Below are 17,648 nucleotides of genomic sequence, written 5' to 3' on the forward strand. Positions count from 1 at the left end.
GAAGAAGGGTCCAGACCCGAAACATCAGCTTTCCTGCTCCTCTGATGCTGCTTGGCCTGCTGTGTTCATCCAGCTCTACACCTTGTTATCTTAAAACTGACTAGTTCTTTAACTAAGCTTTTGGTCATCTGTATCTCTCATGAGGCTTTTACAATGCTCCTGTGAAGTACTTTGAGACTTTTATTATATTAAAGGCACTATATAAAGACATAAGCTATTGTTGTAAATGGGTCAAACATATTGAGGGATGCAATATGAGATGCTCCACAATCTTAGGATTTCCTTCATTCTCATTGCGTTGAAATTGGATTTGGAATGTCTTATTCGTGCTCGAGGAGCTTCCACAGCCCAATCACAGTTTATTTCCTCTCATTATTTATGCAGGGTGAACTCCTGATACAATTTGCAAAGTCTTAAAGAGTTAATCACGGTCAGAACATTTAAAGGGAGCAGAAAAGTCCTGATAATTTTCTAGAAAATGCTATAAAAGGAACATTCAGGGAGGACAAGCCTGTTAAAGAAACCAAAGTTTAACACCTCTTATTGATTATTTTTTGATTTAGTTGTTTGTGCCATTCTGGAATCTTGCCTTTAAAATTTTTGCATTAATCCACCTTCAACATGCTTCCCAGTAGATGTCATAGAATCATAGAATCACCACAGTGTGGAAACAGCGCCCCTCCGAAAAGCATCCCACCCAGACCCGTTCCCAGCCCTTTCCCTGTGACCTGGCATTTCCCATGCTAATCCACCTAATTTACACGCCCCTAGATGCTACGGACAATTTACTTGACCAATCCACCTAACCTGCACATCCGTGGACTGCGGGAGGAAACCGGAGCACCCAGAGGAAACCCACGCCAAGTGTAACATCTTCCCATATCCAAGTGTAACATCTTCCTTCAATAGACCCTTGGAAACTTTGGTTACTCAAAGATGATAATGTTGATCAAGAATACGATACAACAAGCTTAGTTTTCTGTTAGTTCACACCAAAGAATTTTCCTATACAATATTGAAATTGTTGCTCTATTCTGCTTAGAGAAAATGCAATGTTGATCCTGTTCGAAAGAATGCAACTTAGTTTTTCATTGAGCACACTTAGTGTTCTATTTATTCACTGCAGAACTTCATCGATTTTTATCAAGAGGATGCTTAAGTAAAGATAATAAACAAAAATCGATTATGTATCATAAGGAAACAACTGAGTAACATGTTTGTCACAATCACTTGAAACTTTCTCGTGTGAATATTTCGCTACACCATTATAATGCATTCATTATCCCTGTATCTTTGTGGAAGTGATTATGTTAAAAACGAGAGGAAAGTGGAAATTTACCAGAACTGCTTCTGTCTCTGTGCTATGGTCATTTTACTTCAGTGGAGCAAGTTTGACACCATTTTTCCTCAATTCATAGCTCCAAACAAGTATTCTGCTTTGCATAGTGTAGAAATTGTAACATGTTGTGCTTATTGCATGTAACATAAATGAAAAACATACTAATTTAGCAGTGCAAGAAATTGCAACCAATCATTGCATCATTTTTATAGGCAGACAGCTACCTAAGATGGGAGCTAGATGACGTGAATATGAAACGAAGAGCCTAACACTTACTGCAAGGCCCAGCTGTAAAATTTGTTGACTACTTCAGGAGCATTTGTTGGGTGTGTCCTGTCTAGGATTTTCCAGTAGCCAAGGTCATTGCCAACTGAAGTAAATTTTAACCTCCTATTCTAATACAGATTGTACCTTCCTAATCTTGCACTCTCTAGTGCAGCAAGCTCTGGGATCCAGCACCTGCAGTAATTCCAGTTTTCTAAACAAAACACATTTTGCAGTGCAGCAAGGAAGATTTCCCTGCATTTAACTGTTGAAAGGTAGTTTAAAGAGCAGTATGCAGGAGTTCTCAGCACTGATCACCTCTCTCTCATCTTCACAGATTGACACCTTGCACAAGTCAGTGCCTTCAGCACTGTAGAAGAGGGTCAGGAGTAGAGAAAGAATTGGTTTAATAACACCCGTGCTAACCCTGACATATCACCTTCTGTAGTCTGACAAATTACACTGTCCAATAAAGGTCTGCTCCCAATACCACTGGATTAGGGAGGTACAAACTGTAGTCATTTACATGAAACAAAGAGAAGCAGCGTGCCACTCCACCACTCATGCACATCCCTTCCACAACTCCACAACTCCACAATCCTTGTATTGGGCCTGCATCCTCATTATTGCCTGTTATAATCAGGTACACAATTTTTTTAGCGGAGTACGCTTCCTCTGGAGGCAAGTACGGAGGAACTTCTATTCATGGCCAAACTCATTTCAGACGTCACTGTGTTTTTTACTACTGTAGAAAAACACAACAACAACACTATTCTTGACAATATTATGAATCAAATCTTGACATATCATTGAGTAATTGAAAGGATTACTCCATATTGTAGCCCTTTAGTTGAAGCCTAGGATGTCTATGAAGTCATGAATGAATCCAATTTTATCTCAGTATAAGTGAATGGTTTTTGAGTAACTTAAATTTTGATCATAGATTTGAGTTTGACTTTTCTAAAATATTCTTCTTACTCAGGACCCCAAATATGTTTTCAGTTTAATTTGTAACAACAACGTTGCATGCTGTTCATATGCAAACTATGGTTAACAGCTCTGCAGTGGCACAGCACATTGAAACAATGACTACTTGGCATATTGCTGTAGTGGTCAGAAAGGATTCAGAGTGAAGGCTAGATTTCCCTTAGGAACTAAAAGTGTGGTTACCCAGGGTATGTTTCGCTAATTTCAGAGTTCTATTAGCAGGGATCAGAAGGTGAGGTACATGTCCACCTTCCTAGCAGGAATACTGTGTGCAGCATGGGAAGATGCAATTATTTCAAAAAGAACAAAAACAATCTTTAAAAAATAAAACAGGGTCACATGATTTCTTTGTGTTTGACCTCAAACAAGGTACAGCAGTACACATTTTTGGCATTCTTTCCAATGCCTAAATCAAATCTCTGTATCTAGGAGATAATTGAACAACATAACTGCTCAATGTCAACATAATCTTTCAGGGATGTTTACTAATACCTGCTTCAATGGGTCAATTAGCTCCATTGGATGGTTGATTGATTTGCAATGCAGAGTGATGTCAATATTGTAGGTTTCATTCTTGTACTGGCTGAGATTATGATAAAGGTCCTGCCTTATCTTCCTTGTCTGAGGTATTGTGACCCTCAGGTTAAACTCAGCACCAGTTGTGTCTCTACAGAGACAGTGGCTTTGGGACTACGGCCATTTTGTACTGTAGATATTAATGGAACCTACTTTGCAAATATTTGACAATTGCAATTTGTGTATAATATGTGAATTACTAACATAATAAACAGAGGTAGAACAGCAAGAACAAAAGCAATTGTCACTGATTGATCCATTCAGAAAGGAAAGAAATATCTGATTGAAAACAATATTAACACTAGAGACGTAGTTTGAAATAGAGATGCTAAATTGCTGCTTGCAACAGCAGCAGGTTCTGTTTCCTCCTGGCTTTTCTTTTACAAAGTAATTGGCCTAGTGAAATGCAGCTGCACCTTGTATGTGGGGAAAGGTTGAATCCCTGGGCCTGAATGTTTACTTTGTTTGATTGTCTCTGGGCACAGGATTGCCCAGGTGGCATCTTACACTGGGATTGAGGAGCAGCAAAAGAGTGAAGCTGCAGACCCCAAAGACTAGCAGTAACTGCTTGGTCACGAACATTTACGACCAATGATTGTAAAAAAAAAAAGAGGCTGGAATAAGCCATTTAGTCCATGAAGCCTACTTCATCATTCAGTAAGATCATGGCTGATCTGACTGTGGTCTTAACCCCACTTGCCTGCCTGTGACTCATAAACCTCACTCCCTTGCTGATCAAAGATTTGTCAAGCTTGGTCATGTACATATTAAGTGGGAAACAGAATTCCAAAAATTAATGACTCTTTAACAGAAGAAACATCTCCTCATGTCAGTTTGAAATGAGATACTGCTTACTTTTAAACTGTGCCCTTTAGTTCCAGATTCTTGAGAATTTTCATTTCTGTTGGAAGTTATTGAATGTTCAAACTACCTGGTTCTTTTTTCAGAGTGTTCTACACCTATAGAGAACCTCTAAATTGCTTAGATATTTGCTGCAAACCTATTTACACAGCTCTTGGAGAATCTCTGTTGGTGTCCCTTAGGCGAAGTTGGAAATGCTGCCAACTACTTCTCTTACAATATTGTATTAGACCAACATCTATTACACAAGTATCATGTTTTACAGAAGTTTAAGGAATCAACAAATTTTTACTCAGATTAATTTGATGGGGTTCTACCCATGACTAAGCAAATCAACCATTGGTTTGTGGATAAACAAACTGCTGAATGAGCATTCCTCATTCCACACTTTCTCATTTTATGATCTATTAACAAGACTTAAGCAAAATTGTTTAATGTGAATAATGCACATTAGGGCTATGAATCACTTGACATTTCTATGGAGAAGAAAATGGGGTGCAGTGTAAAATGAGCTGCTGATTTATTATTAGTTCATTTCGCAATTTCAAAGCCCACACCAGTGATTACTTCATGATTGTCATCCATTAGTTGATTTCTTTTTGTCTCCTCAATTCTGTCCTTGTTTCCAATATAAATGCTTTACTTTACAGCTCATTCATATGATGCAATAACATGGGTACAGGTTTAAGTGTCAAAGGACTTTATATTGCTTTAGTGCTTTGTATCAATCTAAAATGTTTTTCCAAAAAAGAATAAAAGATGGTGAGGGTGCTTGTGAGGGTATTTAAAAAGGTGACATTACCTCTTTGGTGGTCTTAGCAACTTTGGACTCCATGTCATATCTCTCTTCATCAACAACATCTATCTTTGCATGAAGTTTCCTGCACAAGTCCTGTTGAGATAGACGTGAGAAAGTTCAACATTGCAACAACACTGGATCTTTCTTTTCATTGTGCTATTGCAGTGTGGTTTAAAGCTCTTTCATTTCATAACTGGGATTGACAAAGGGCCTTTTAGGAACTACATTGGGTGGACCAATAAGTTCAGATGGGAAGAAATAATTGACTGCCAAGTGGTATTGAAGAGCTGGAAGAATCAATGAGATGTTAGCATGAAGGAGATGAACCATTGGTCCTCAATTTCTTCAGGAGTACTACTGCTGTGTCATTATCGTTTTACCAAAAGTGGTCCAGAAACCCTGTTTGCACCAAATTCCCAGTGAAGATACAAAAGGGGAAGTTTTTTTTTGAAAAGGTTTATTCAAAATATATGCTTTAACTGAAATAAGTTCTCAAGGCAGTTCCCACGAAGGGAAATGGAAATGTCCGCTTCTACCCATAAAGCAGCCTTTTCCTCTGGGTCCTCCTGCAGAACAGAATAAAATCCCTACAATATGGAAAGGGGCCATTTGGCCCATTGAGTCTCCACGAGAATCCCATCCTATCCCTGTAATCCTGCATTTTTACTACGGATAACCCATTTAGTCTGCACATGCCTGGACACTACAGAACAATTTAGCATGGCCAATTCACCTAACCTGCACATTTTTGGGCTGTGGGAGGAAATCCATGCAGACACAGAAGAACATACAAACTCTACCCAGTCACCCAAGATTGGAATCAAACCCACGTCCCTGGCACTGTGAGGCAGTGGTGCTAACCACTGAGCCACCATGCCGCCCTGATAGTAATAGTGAATAGACAGTGAGACCTTGGAAGCAGACCTACTTTCCCAATTACGGCATGGACTGTTCAATGAGAGATGGGTTATAAGAGAGAAAATATGGAAAAAAAAGAAAATTTCTTGTGGTTGTGATTTGTGAATTACTGTATTAAATTTTACAGATTAGATCATTTGGTTGTCAAAGACAACATGGATTTGAGTGCATGTGAAAAAAAAACCCACCATCATAAAATATATTTGTTTAGCAAGTCATGGGTTTGGGACTGTATTCAAGTGACACAACTGATAATTAAAACAGTATTTCCCATTTTCTTGGTGAAAGTACAGATAACTGCCCAGACTGTTAATGGAAAACATTCCACTATGTTGACTTGGCCAAAGAATTTTTATCCATGTTCCCTAATTGCAGATAATTCGACTCTACAATCTAACAAGGAGAAACATAGATTGATTTTTCAGAAAATGATCTTGTATTAACCTGCAGATCTGCCATTGAAAGCCCAGAAGTCTGCAGATGTCCACAATGTTCTTCCATATACCTCTCCTTCTCTGCTATCCGATCTGCTTCTTCCTTCTCAAGTGCAGTTTTGGCAAGAGACAGCAGTAAACTCTAAAATGCATATGAAATGAAGCAGCAAGTTATATGAGAAACTATTAAGACATTTCACATTATACTCAGTATAAAGAAAATGCATAATAGGCTGAAAAGTTACCTTCAGATGCATTCTGCGAGAAGAGGTCATCTTGGATTTTTTCTGTAATGATCAAGGAACAGAAAAAAGGGAGAAGGATCGGAAAGTAAGTTAAAAACAGATTATTTCAAATGGTTGGCAGAACAAAGGAACATGCTATTAGTGTGAAGTCTCTTCCAGTCAAACAAATTGTCTCAGAATTGCATTCCAACAAACCATTTTCCAACAAAACTACACTATTTTAAAAGCCAGGCTTCGTGTGACTCAACCACTGGACTTATTCCATCTTTCTCACCAAAATGAAATGGAATAGTTATGCCTTGAAGAGAGCAGGGATGGCCTGGGTCCAGTGTGTCAGTTTCCTGGTATTATCCCATTCTGGGCCATTTTCCCAGAGACAGGTTTGGGGACATAGCCTTGGCTGGGCTACACACTGACAGGCAGCCCATAGCCAATTCTCCCTCTCAGCATTAGAGCGGGGTGGAAGGGCCAGGACTAGGCGTACAAGCCACTGGCCTCATTGTGGAGGTGATGCTCCTTCAGAATGGTGACCCATTGTGAAAGTTTATAAATATTTTAACTGTAAAAATAATGAAAAGAGGCACCTTCTGTCATACTTATCTAACAAGACAATCTACTGCTTGATCAGTGCAAAAGAGCCTCCCCATTGACTCTCAAGCTTCATTAGACTGCACCATTCTTAGGTACATGGCAAACCTCCTCATTGGTCAGTTAGAGCAATACTACAACCAGATGACTTGCCACACACAGTGCAGGCTTCTGATAGGACAGTCTTGAATCCTACAGATAAATCTGCTCTTTGACAAAGATCTACACTATTAAGGTTACCATTTCACGAATAATAATTTACTGTTTAAAAATATTGCACTGCCACATATTCTCATGATTGTCTGTGAAGTTTTAGTTGTCCAAACCCCGCCAATTTGTGTTTCACCACCATTGAAGAGGCTGATACACTTTCAGTCAGCTCAATTTAGTTGTTAATGTAATTAACTTGAGTTCAAATGTTTCCATGGCAATTTAAATTCAGTTTGAAAATAGTCACAAAACAGATATTATATAAAAATAATAGCAGTCTTGCATATCCAAGCCTATGGGTTGTGGCTTACTGGTCAGCTCTGTGTTAAGCATCACCCAGTGTGATTTAGGAGTACCATTGGCTGCCTCTGCTACATTTAACACAAGTGAAAGCAGTGGGGTCAGTCAGTTGAGCTCTTTTTCTTGCCTCTTTCAAAGTCCTACTGGCTAGTCACCCTCAGGGTTCACAGCCATCAGTGACTCCTCCTTGCTTGTCATTGTCCATGTTCACTATTATCATATCTTTCCTGCAGGACTTCTTGCAGTGGAGATATGGACTTCCAGCAGGTATTGACACAGTGACCAGTTCACCATTCAGTATGGCTTTGGATATACATCTATCACCCAACTAATGATATTGTTGACCTAGTGATGAGCAAATGCTTTGGAATAAACATGTACCAGGACTGCTGGGTTGGTGCCCACCCCTGCGAAAATATGTCACAGATATGTCTGAGACAGCAAATGTGGGTGCTGCTCAGTGTTTGCATGTGCCTGGCGTGAGTTGTTCAGGTTTCACGTCGAAGAGGGGTAAGGTGCAGAAGACTGGCTCAGTAAACCTGCTGTTCTCAGTCAGGTTGCTGCTGTTCCATACTCTTACTCCACTTCAATATAACAGCTACAGCTTTTGTGAGGAGTGTGCTGACTTCAGCATCGAGTGACAAATTGTTGGGGATTGTGGAGGCTGGATATGTGAAACTGTCAACAACCTCTGGGGTCACATTGTGAATACAGCTGATGAATGATGTTATGGCAACATTCTGGACTATGACATCTATCTTGCTGATGCTAATGGTCAAGCTAAACTCTTTAGAGGTTTTAAGTGCTCTGTCCATTTGCCACTGAAGCTGTTTCTTGATATGGAATTGTTGTATGGCATCATCAGCATAGGATAAATCCCTGCTATGGGCATGGCAGTCCCTTTCCTTGGATTTCAGATGGGCAAGGCTGAACAGTTTTCCACCTGTTTTGCGATGTAAGTACATGCTGTCAGTAAATGACCAAAAGGCATATGACTGCAGTAGTATGAAGACACAACACTGTTTGACCCACTGCAAATCTCAAAGGTTTCCAATGTGACTCCTTCAGAGTTGAGTGAACCTTACTCCTCATATTCTCATTGAAAAGAAGGTATTATATTTAGCAAACTTAAGTGGCAGCTAATTTTCTCCAGCAGCCTAACTATGTAATCAGTACTCCCTTGGCTGAAAGCCTTGGTAAGGTTAATGAAGGCAATGTATAATGCCTTCCTTTGTTCATGGCATTGTTCTCACAGCTACTGGATGGAGAAGATCATATTGTTTGTAGATTTTACAGAACTGAAATGACACAGGAATTTGGGGTAGATGCATTCAACCAGGATCTGTAGTCTGGCAAGGGCAACATGGGCAAATACTTTTTCCAGACTGCTTAGCAGTGAGTTGCCTCAATGGTTATAATCACTGCATTCACCCATGTTCTTGTGCAGTGTCACAAACTTAGCTTCACGTACATATGGAATTACTACATCCTCCCTCAAGCAAAGACACATTCGTGCTTGATGAGTTCAAGCAGTATTGTGTCATTACATGCAGTTTTTCGATGACAAATGAGTCAAAATCTTCACTAAGTATATTCACTGTGGGTTTAGCATACAGCTGTTGCATGATGGACACGCTCCCTATGGTTTATAAGATCTCCCTGGTGATGGTGATTTACCTGGAGTACAACTAAAGGCAGTGTTCTACCCATCTCTCCATTGATTTGTTGTAGTCAGTGCTGTCCTCCTATGTCTTTGTTTTTAATTAAACCATTTTCTTTGCTCATGGGCCTATTGTATTTTTGATTCCTTCCTACATACCCCGGCATTCCCTGTGTTGGAACAGGGTCCAATTTGGAACACTGTCAAAGTGGTGAGCAGTAGTGATTGGTACAACATCTAGAAGTCTATTGGACTTTACTTCAATCAGACTGAAGTAGCCAGTCTTCTTATCTGAACTTCATTTGTAATTTCTGAGAATAGATCACCTGACTTCAAAGATTCCATATGTAAATCAACATTTTAAGGTAGCTTTACTGTCAAATTGTTTCTCCTGCAGAAGTGAGGAATGTCATTCTGAAGCTGGGATTAAAGCGTTAATTATAAATTGGCTTCCACTTTTCGACTATAGCTCACTATTAAGCATTGTCTTCAGGTAAAGAGCATTGAAAAATTGAGACAAAAATAATTTGTCAGATAAAATAGTGTTGAATCAGCTTATATAATGATAGAATTTATATGTATTGTCTTGGGAGCCTGAGTAGACTGTAAGTTCAGGCCATTCATATCACTTCTATCAAAATCCAAGTATGAAGAGGTTAAATGAGCACAAAAAGAGGGTCAAATTTTAAGACCATTCTGCACTGAATGGTTACTGAGCTGTGCTGTACCTACTGAAACATAAAGAAAGCTGTTAAATAATATTTTAACTAATATTGAACTGCTGAGATGCTATACAGCTTGTATCATCACCAAACAATGGATGATTCTGTCTTAACATCACCTGATGATAAAATACCTAAGAATAAAAACAGAAGTTGCTGGAAAAGCGCAGCAGGTCTGGCAGCATCCGTGAAGGAAAAAACAGAGTTAATGTTTTGGGCCTGATGACCCTTCCGCAGAACTGATAGGATAGCTAAGACTGATCACTGATCTTAACAATTGGCAATTTACTGAATCATAGTCACTTTGCAATCAGCAATCTGTATTTAAATGTAATGTGACCAATGTGGTGATAGCAGCTTGTTGAGTGTCAGGAAAATACTCTTTTTGCAACCAGCAAACAAAGGGGAAACTGCTTGAGAAATGGTACAATTTTTTTGAGACCAATGGAAAAATTAACGTGTATTAACTGAATACATAAGCTTTATTTAATACTCCCAGTGTTGTGGAAGCTGTCCATCTAGCCTGAGGGAAACTCCAGAGAACTGGCGACAGCAATAAAACAGCACCTCTATTATCTTGCAATTATCAGTTTGTTTAAAATAAGGCAGATTAAAAGTTTTCGCTGTAGTTACAGATTTTTTTCTCCGATGGCTGGGAAGAATTTGCATAGCCTCATAACTTGAAAGCAATGATTGTTGGTTATATGGTTGAGGCCCAGTCTGTTCTTCCAGGAATTATTCAGAGAATAGATACGTACACATTATATAACCAGTGATTTATAAGGATTACCACACGTGCTCTTCTTTTGCACTTAGTGTCTGCTTCTGTTAAACAGCCTAAGTAACTTGGCCTACCACCTTTAGAGATTTAAATATATGAATCCCCGCCATGGGTTCCTGCACGCTGCTTTAAAATTTGGCATTTAATTGTAGCACTTAAGCACTGAGCTCAAGTAAGATAATTATTGCCCTCCTATCACAGTCTGTTGACAAGAAACAGAAAATGTAATTGCAGATTAAACAGAGTCTCCGTCATCATGTTGTGGATTCTAATTTCATAGCCTACCAAATTTTATTCTTTAAAGCCTGTCAAGTAACAGAGGCTTCCCATTGCACAGTATCCGAGTATCAGTCACCATCTTAAAGAGAAAGGAAGAAATAAATGGAGCAAGAACCAGTGCTTTATTTCAAATGTTCGTGAAAGCCAGCCTGATGAAAGAACATCAAAATGAAATGGCTCTCATTCCACCGATGCTGCCAGAGCTGCTGAATATCCCTAGCATTTTCACTTCTTACTTCAGATTTCTAGCATTCATTATATTTCACTGTTATGCACTCTATATACCTCGTAATTCATCAGCTTCAATTGCACTATCATCACCATCTTCAGCAGCAAAGTAACATGACTTAATCTGTACATTGTATAGCTCTACACACAGCCCAGTTTTGGAAGGATGATCTTCTTAATTGATCTCATGGGTCAAGTGCAGAAAGCACAACCATTTCCCATGCTCACTATTGTGGTAATTTACCACGACAAAAGAAAAGTGCTTTGCTTGCTCACACAGATAGTATTAGATTTCCCAGATATTTTAATGACAGCATTACTATATTAGAACAGAGAGCACTATTTTAAAATGATTTGGACAGCACAATGAATGGAAGCTTTCAGTTATGAAAAAGATTACATTCATTCCAGCAATATCAAACAGCCACAAACACGTTGCAATGGGATTAGCACCCAACACCTTACCTCGTCACTGTAAAGGAAAAGAACAACTCATTAGAATCTGCACAAAGTTCAAATTCTCCACATTTCATTGATTATCACCTCGAAGATATCAGGTGCCAGAAATGTATAACTTTAGCTAGAGATTAAATAGAGTTTTACAGCTCCTACATTACAGAAACAGACTATTTGATCTGACCGGTTGTTACGCTGTACCCGAGTCTCTTGCCAACCTGCTTTGTATAACAATATCACCCTATCCTTCCATTGTTTTCCCCCTCACATACTTACCTAACTTCCCCTTACTCAAATCAATGCACTTTCTCATAATTTTCCACATTTTTACCATCTTTGGACAAAGAACTTACTCCTGAATTTCCTACTGAAACTAATTGTAACTATTTTACGTTTATGACTTCCATTTTTGCTTTCTGCACAAGCAGAAACATTTTACCGACCTTTTTATTATCTTAAATGCCTTCTCTCAGACTTGTCTCTTCTAGAAAAAAGAAGCCCCAGCTTATTGAACCTTTATCGATTTTTATATCTTCTCAGTTCTGGTACCATCCCCGTGACTGTTTTTTGCACCTTTTCCAATGTCTCTATGTATCTAAATAATGTAGATAATGGAATTTTGCACAGTTCTCTACATTAATCTAACCATAGTTCAAAATAAGGATAACAAACCTTCTTTTATCAGTTCTATTCCTCTAGAAATGAATGCAAATGCATGGTTTCCTTTTCTATAGCCTTAATAACATGTTACTTCATTTATAAATTTGTGTATTTATACTTCCAAAATCCTTGTGATCCACTATCCTATTCAGATTCTCATTAAATCCCAATTTAAACATCAAAGGCACTGGGTTTTGAATGAGTTAAAATCTGGCCTTATCCAAGCAACATGTGGCCTGTTTCTTCCTCCTGTTAATCTGAACTGAAGAACGTATCAATTTTGAAATTAATTTCCCAATTTTGTTTCTGTTATACCAGAAATAGTACAAACTAATCACAATTTTTTAAACAACAGGTAATACTCACTCTCCCATTTTGGTGGTTGTGTTTTATGACCTGTTAATAAAAAAATAAAATTACCAACTTAGTCATTTAACTTCATGTAGCTATTTTACTGATAATGATTGATCCATATATCCTCAATAATATTTTTATACAAAGATGCTATTGTTGGTGTTGCAGGGATACTCAATTAATCAATGTGGAGATGGAAAAGAAGATCTCAACGTTGAAGTATTGGGTGACTTGTAACACTTTTTCAAATCAGACCCAAGAGGGAAAGATGAGCTGTGCAGAAACTATATCCTGAAGAATGGGAGGCATTTGAAAATTAATTTGAGAAAGTGTTTCTAAATTTGGTCAGTGTACCAAGGGGAGCAGGTGCACGTCAATGAGATCCTTAGGGCCAGTCACTTCTCAATCTCACACAGCCTAAAACCAGTCAAAAGTGAAAAATGCTAGTGTGCAGGAAAAATACTGAAGAAACCAAGCTTTTACTTTGCAAAAACTGGAGAACATTTCCAGACTTTTATACCCCTGCTTCTACTGATGAAAACCATTAACCAGTGAAGAAAAATGCAAACCTTAACTTTGAAATTGTGAAATTATAATGTTCTTATTGTAAAATTATTAAATTGTTGTCATTCTTTAACATCCTTTGTGGAATGTAATGATTGTTAAAAACAATAGCATGCTTAATTGGACATATTCTTGTGAGAGAGATTATTTTGAACAGTTTCAAAAAAGTTTACCAATCAAATAACATTTAATATGTAAAGAAAAATATTAAATCACAACCATAGACTCAATTTTGCTTTATTTTCTGCACAAATGGTCACAATTAAACTTTAAATACTTTTGAAAAACATTTGAATCAAAATACGAGAGCTTTCAATCATAAAATGTGGGCAACAGGTTGAAAATATTAATATATGGCTAAACAGGCAATTATTAAGGGGATATAGGAAGTAATAGCAAATCAAAATTAAAGCTCACCTGGGACACAGAAGCCGAACAGAGGGCAGTGAGACTTGAGAGCTGAGGTGAAGTCTGGTAAGCCACAGACAGTTTTCAAAAGCAAGCAGTATAAATTGCTTTCTGTGATGGGTCAGCAAAACATGACTTTCTCTTTATGGCAATGAGTCCTCCTTAGACCAATCGACTCCAGTCTCCAGAAATACCCGAGCTGTGCTTTGAAAGTATAAATAAATCAGCTGCAAGACAATTTCAAGGAACCATTGAGCTGCAGAGACCCTTTAAAATTATCTGTGATAAGTTTCACCCTTCTGAAGGATACTTGATTGATCAAGATGAATAAACTGATATTTCACTGTCAGAACTAATGGTTTTAGTCCTGCATGAACTCAGTTAATACATCAGCAAGCAATTGAAGTATTTGAATTTTAATTTCCTTTTATCACAAAAGTTAAATATTCAGGAAGACCATAAAACCATTAGGTATAGGATAAGGTCATATAGCCCATCAAGTCTGCTCTGCCGTTCAATCATGTCTAATATTTTTCTTAACCCCTTTTTCCTGCCTTCTCCCCATAGCCTTTGATTCACCCCTACTAATCAAGAACCTACCTATCTCTGTCTTAAACACATTCAGTGACTTGTTCTCCACAGCCTTCTGTGGCAAGGAGTTAAACAGATTCAACACCTTCTGGCTGAAGAAATTCCCCCTCATTTCAGCAGTAAAGAATTGTCCCCTCATTCTGAGGCTGTGTCCTCGGATCCTAGTCTCTCCTACCAGTGGAAACATATTCTCCACATACACTTTATCTAGTCCTGTCAGTATTCTGAGAGTTTCAATGAGACTCCCCCCTCATCTTTCTAATCTCCAATGAGACCAGACCCAGAGTCCTCAACTACTCTTCATACGACAAGGAGAAATAGAGGGAAGGAGAAATAGAACTAAACATTTTCTGAGGATGTTAACTGCTGTGATATTGTCCCATTTGTTGCAAAGTCGGTTCTACCTCACAGCAATGCAAAAATTGGTAAGATATTTTTAGAAAGAGATTCAAACCTGAGAGATCTTGTGGGTGCTATATCACCATCTTTTGGGCGTGATACCACATGAAGCATAAATTCAATGCATATTAAGTAGATTTTAGAAGTGTTTGTGAGCTCTGTGAAGCCTCAATATTTTGTAAACATAAGTCTAACCTTCGCCTTGTATTTCTGTAGGGGTTGCTGGAATTTTGGTGCAAGATCAAGAGGACCCCAGAAAAATGGAGTAAATAGCTGACAATGATCATCTGATCAATGATCAATGCCATTTCTCTGGAGTTCTGTTGATCTTCTGACAGATCTACAGCGTGAGGAGAATGCAAGGAAATCTTTCTGTTTCCTTAAAGATTCAACTCTGCACATTTACAACGTTGCACTAGCAGCTGTCAAAGTAAATTGATTACAAAGGGTGTTGTGTCAATACATTGCTAGTAAGCATTTGCAGTGACCTCTACTGACACTCAGACCTAAAGGTAGACAGCTGTGGAGCTCTATTAAAGTTGTTACTGATCTCAAACAGGCAGCACAGCATAACCACAAACTTACATAGTCACAAAATGTAAAGGCTGAATGTTAGAAAGCTGAATAACTGAAATGAGAAAAGGTCTCCACTCAAAATATTATATTGATCCTCAACTTTCCAGATACTGTTGTACTACTGTGTATATTTTGTTTACATTTATTACCATTTGATGTCTTTTGAGATTCTGACAAACAAAATTATTTTAGTGCATTTGAAGAAATTTCATTGTATCGCGTAACATTTGTACAGTTAGCATGCCTGCTTTTGTAGAAGTGATTCTCTTGTTGGGATTCTCCTGATATATAAATTAGGATAGATTTTGATTAAAAATTACATCTGACTTGTATGATTACAACATGTTGTGAACTCAGACATGGCACAAACTTGCATGCTTCAGAGTTACTTATGGCCAGGCATGTTTACATTGTATTGTAGCTTGCCTGGCACAGCACATCAGTATGATTGCTGCTTACAAAATTCAGCTGAAACTTTATTGGTCCCCAAAGCAAACCTCTGAAATATGGGAGAAAAAAAACATGTATTTTTCCCAATGATATTCCAATGAGGGACTGATAGCATAAAGAAAAAGGGATCTGTAGCATGTGGAGTTGAGACTTCCTTATCCGAGTTGCTCTCTCAAAGTGGCAAATCTAATACACAACTCTCTCAAGTAATAGTATTTTGTTTTTCTCCTCCTAACAGTGATGAATAATTCTGTAGTATTGTAATGCTGCAGTCTTTGCATTGCATAGGATTCCTAAAATCACTATTAGGAGCTCACTGAGGTGGATTGAAATGCAATCATATACAAATGTCTTTCCTGACAAGCCATAGTTACGCAACTTTTACAAACATTGAAATAAAGACAAATTACACACATGACCAGTGATCCATGAGCACAAAACACATTGTCAGGAGTGCAACTGAGAATGAGTGCTGAAGAGCTGTAGCAAAGAAAGAGCAACACAGAAATATTTAGAACTGTGAAAGCTGCCTAAAAAAACCCTGAAGACAGAGGAAATAAGCAAAGAAGCAAATCATAACTGGAACACTGAGCAGTTAACTAATTTTCCTCTCCTAGCACTGATCAAAATGAAAGGTGATCTGAAGCAGAACTAACAGTTTTTGTACTCACAATGGTGAAACTATTGGATTATGAAAGATTTAATTAACAAACCATTCCAACAGTCTGCCTGCCTTTGTCCTCTTGAAGTCCATCACATTCTCCTCACAGTCCACAATACATCCATACCCAGATTTCATCCCTACTCGGGTCTTAACCTGATGGAAGACCTAATGGTGTCTATATAACTGCCTGATTACATCAGAATAACTTTGGGTTCCCCAGAGAAAAGCAAGAAAAGTTCCCACTGGTTCTCCAACTGGTGGGAGAGATTCCCATCTCATACATCAATCCTAGTACTGGCAACAAAAAGAAAGGTCAATCGAAAATGAAGTGCTCTCCACTTGGATAGAATATTTCCAACATGCGTGAAGTGTAAAGACACGTGGAGGACAGGGCGGCTCAGTGATTAGCACTGCTGCCTCACAGTGCCAGTGACCCAGGTTCAATTCCACCCTCGGTCGACTGTCTGTGTGGGGTTTGCACATTCTCCCCATGTCTGGATGGGTTTCCTCCAGGTACTCCGGTTTCCTCCCACAGCCCAAAGATATGCAGGCTAGGTGGATTAGCCATGCTAAATTCCCTGTAGTGTTCAGGGATGTGGGTTATAGATTCAGTGGGTTATAGGGTGATGGGTCTGGGTGGGATGCTCTGAGGGTCAGTGTGGACTTGTTAGGCCAAACTGCTTCCATACTGTAGGGATTTTATGATTCGATGACAGTTACAAGGTTTCCAATGACTGATGATGAGGTAAGAAGCTGGGGTAATTAATTCTTGAAGATATAAACCCTACCACAAGAGAGAGCTCTAGCCACACACTTACGCTTACAATTTATTAATTTGTATTTTCTAGAAAAGATAAAATGTTAATTTAAATATCCATGTGAGGGAAGATCACTAGAAATGATTTGCTTCCAGAAATAATTTAGAAGGCAGCACAGTAAAATGTCAGGCATTTGAAAACATATAAATTGTTGTATGAGACAACAAGATGCAGAGCTGGATGAACACAGCAGGCCAAGCAGCATCATAGGAGCAGAGAGGCTGACATTTCGGGCCTAGACCCTTCTTCAGAAATGGGAGAGGGGAAGGGGGTTCTGAAATAAATAAGGAGAGAGTGGGAGGCGGATAGAAGATGGATAGAGGAGAGGATAGGTGGAGAGGAAACAAACAGGTCAGAGAGGTGGGGATGGAGCCAGTAAAGGTGAGTGTAGGTGGAGAGTTAGGGAGGGGATAGGTCAGTCCAGGGAGGACGGACAGGTCAAGGGGGCGGGATGAGGTTAGTAGGTAGGAGATGGGGGTGCGGCTTGAGGTGAGAGGAGGGGATAGGTGGGAGGAAG

The 17,648-nt window shown here is 38.8% G+C and overlaps 1 protein-coding gene across 3 annotated transcripts in view; it reads right to left on the reverse strand.

The window, feature by feature from the left end:
• The window catches only part of LOC125485226 (troponin I, fast skeletal muscle-like), an 18,396-nt gene extending 1,942 nt beyond the window's left edge, over positions 1-16,454 (reverse strand). Inside the window, exons 1-7 of one of the 3 annotated variants that reach the window (XM_048607047.1) lie at positions 16,363-16,454; positions 13,643-13,832; positions 12,674-12,703; positions 11,657-11,663; positions 6,424-6,465; positions 6,189-6,320; positions 4,830-4,919 (exon numbers count right to left, since the gene is read on the reverse strand). In XM_048607047.1, the coding sequence (XP_048463004.1) occupies positions 4,830-4,919; positions 6,189-6,320; positions 6,424-6,465; positions 11,657-11,663; positions 12,674-12,681 (279 nt within the window). In that variant the 5' untranslated portion in view covers positions 12,682-12,703; positions 13,643-13,832; positions 16,363-16,454. Of the gene's footprint in view, positions 1-4,829; positions 4,920-6,188; positions 6,321-6,423; positions 6,466-11,656; positions 11,664-12,673; positions 12,704-13,642; positions 13,838-16,362 lie in introns of all 3 variants that reach the window. The other 2 variants (XM_048607046.1, XM_048607049.1) reach the window with 2 other exon arrangements.
• Positions 16,455-17,648: the final 1,194 nt, after the last annotated feature.

Source organism: Rhincodon typus, chromosome 17 (genome assembly GCF_021869965.1).
Source record: "Rhincodon typus isolate 14 chromosome 17, sRhiTyp1.1, whole genome shotgun sequence".
NCBI lineage: Eukaryota > Metazoa > Chordata > Chondrichthyes > Orectolobiformes > Rhincodontidae > Rhincodon > Rhincodon typus.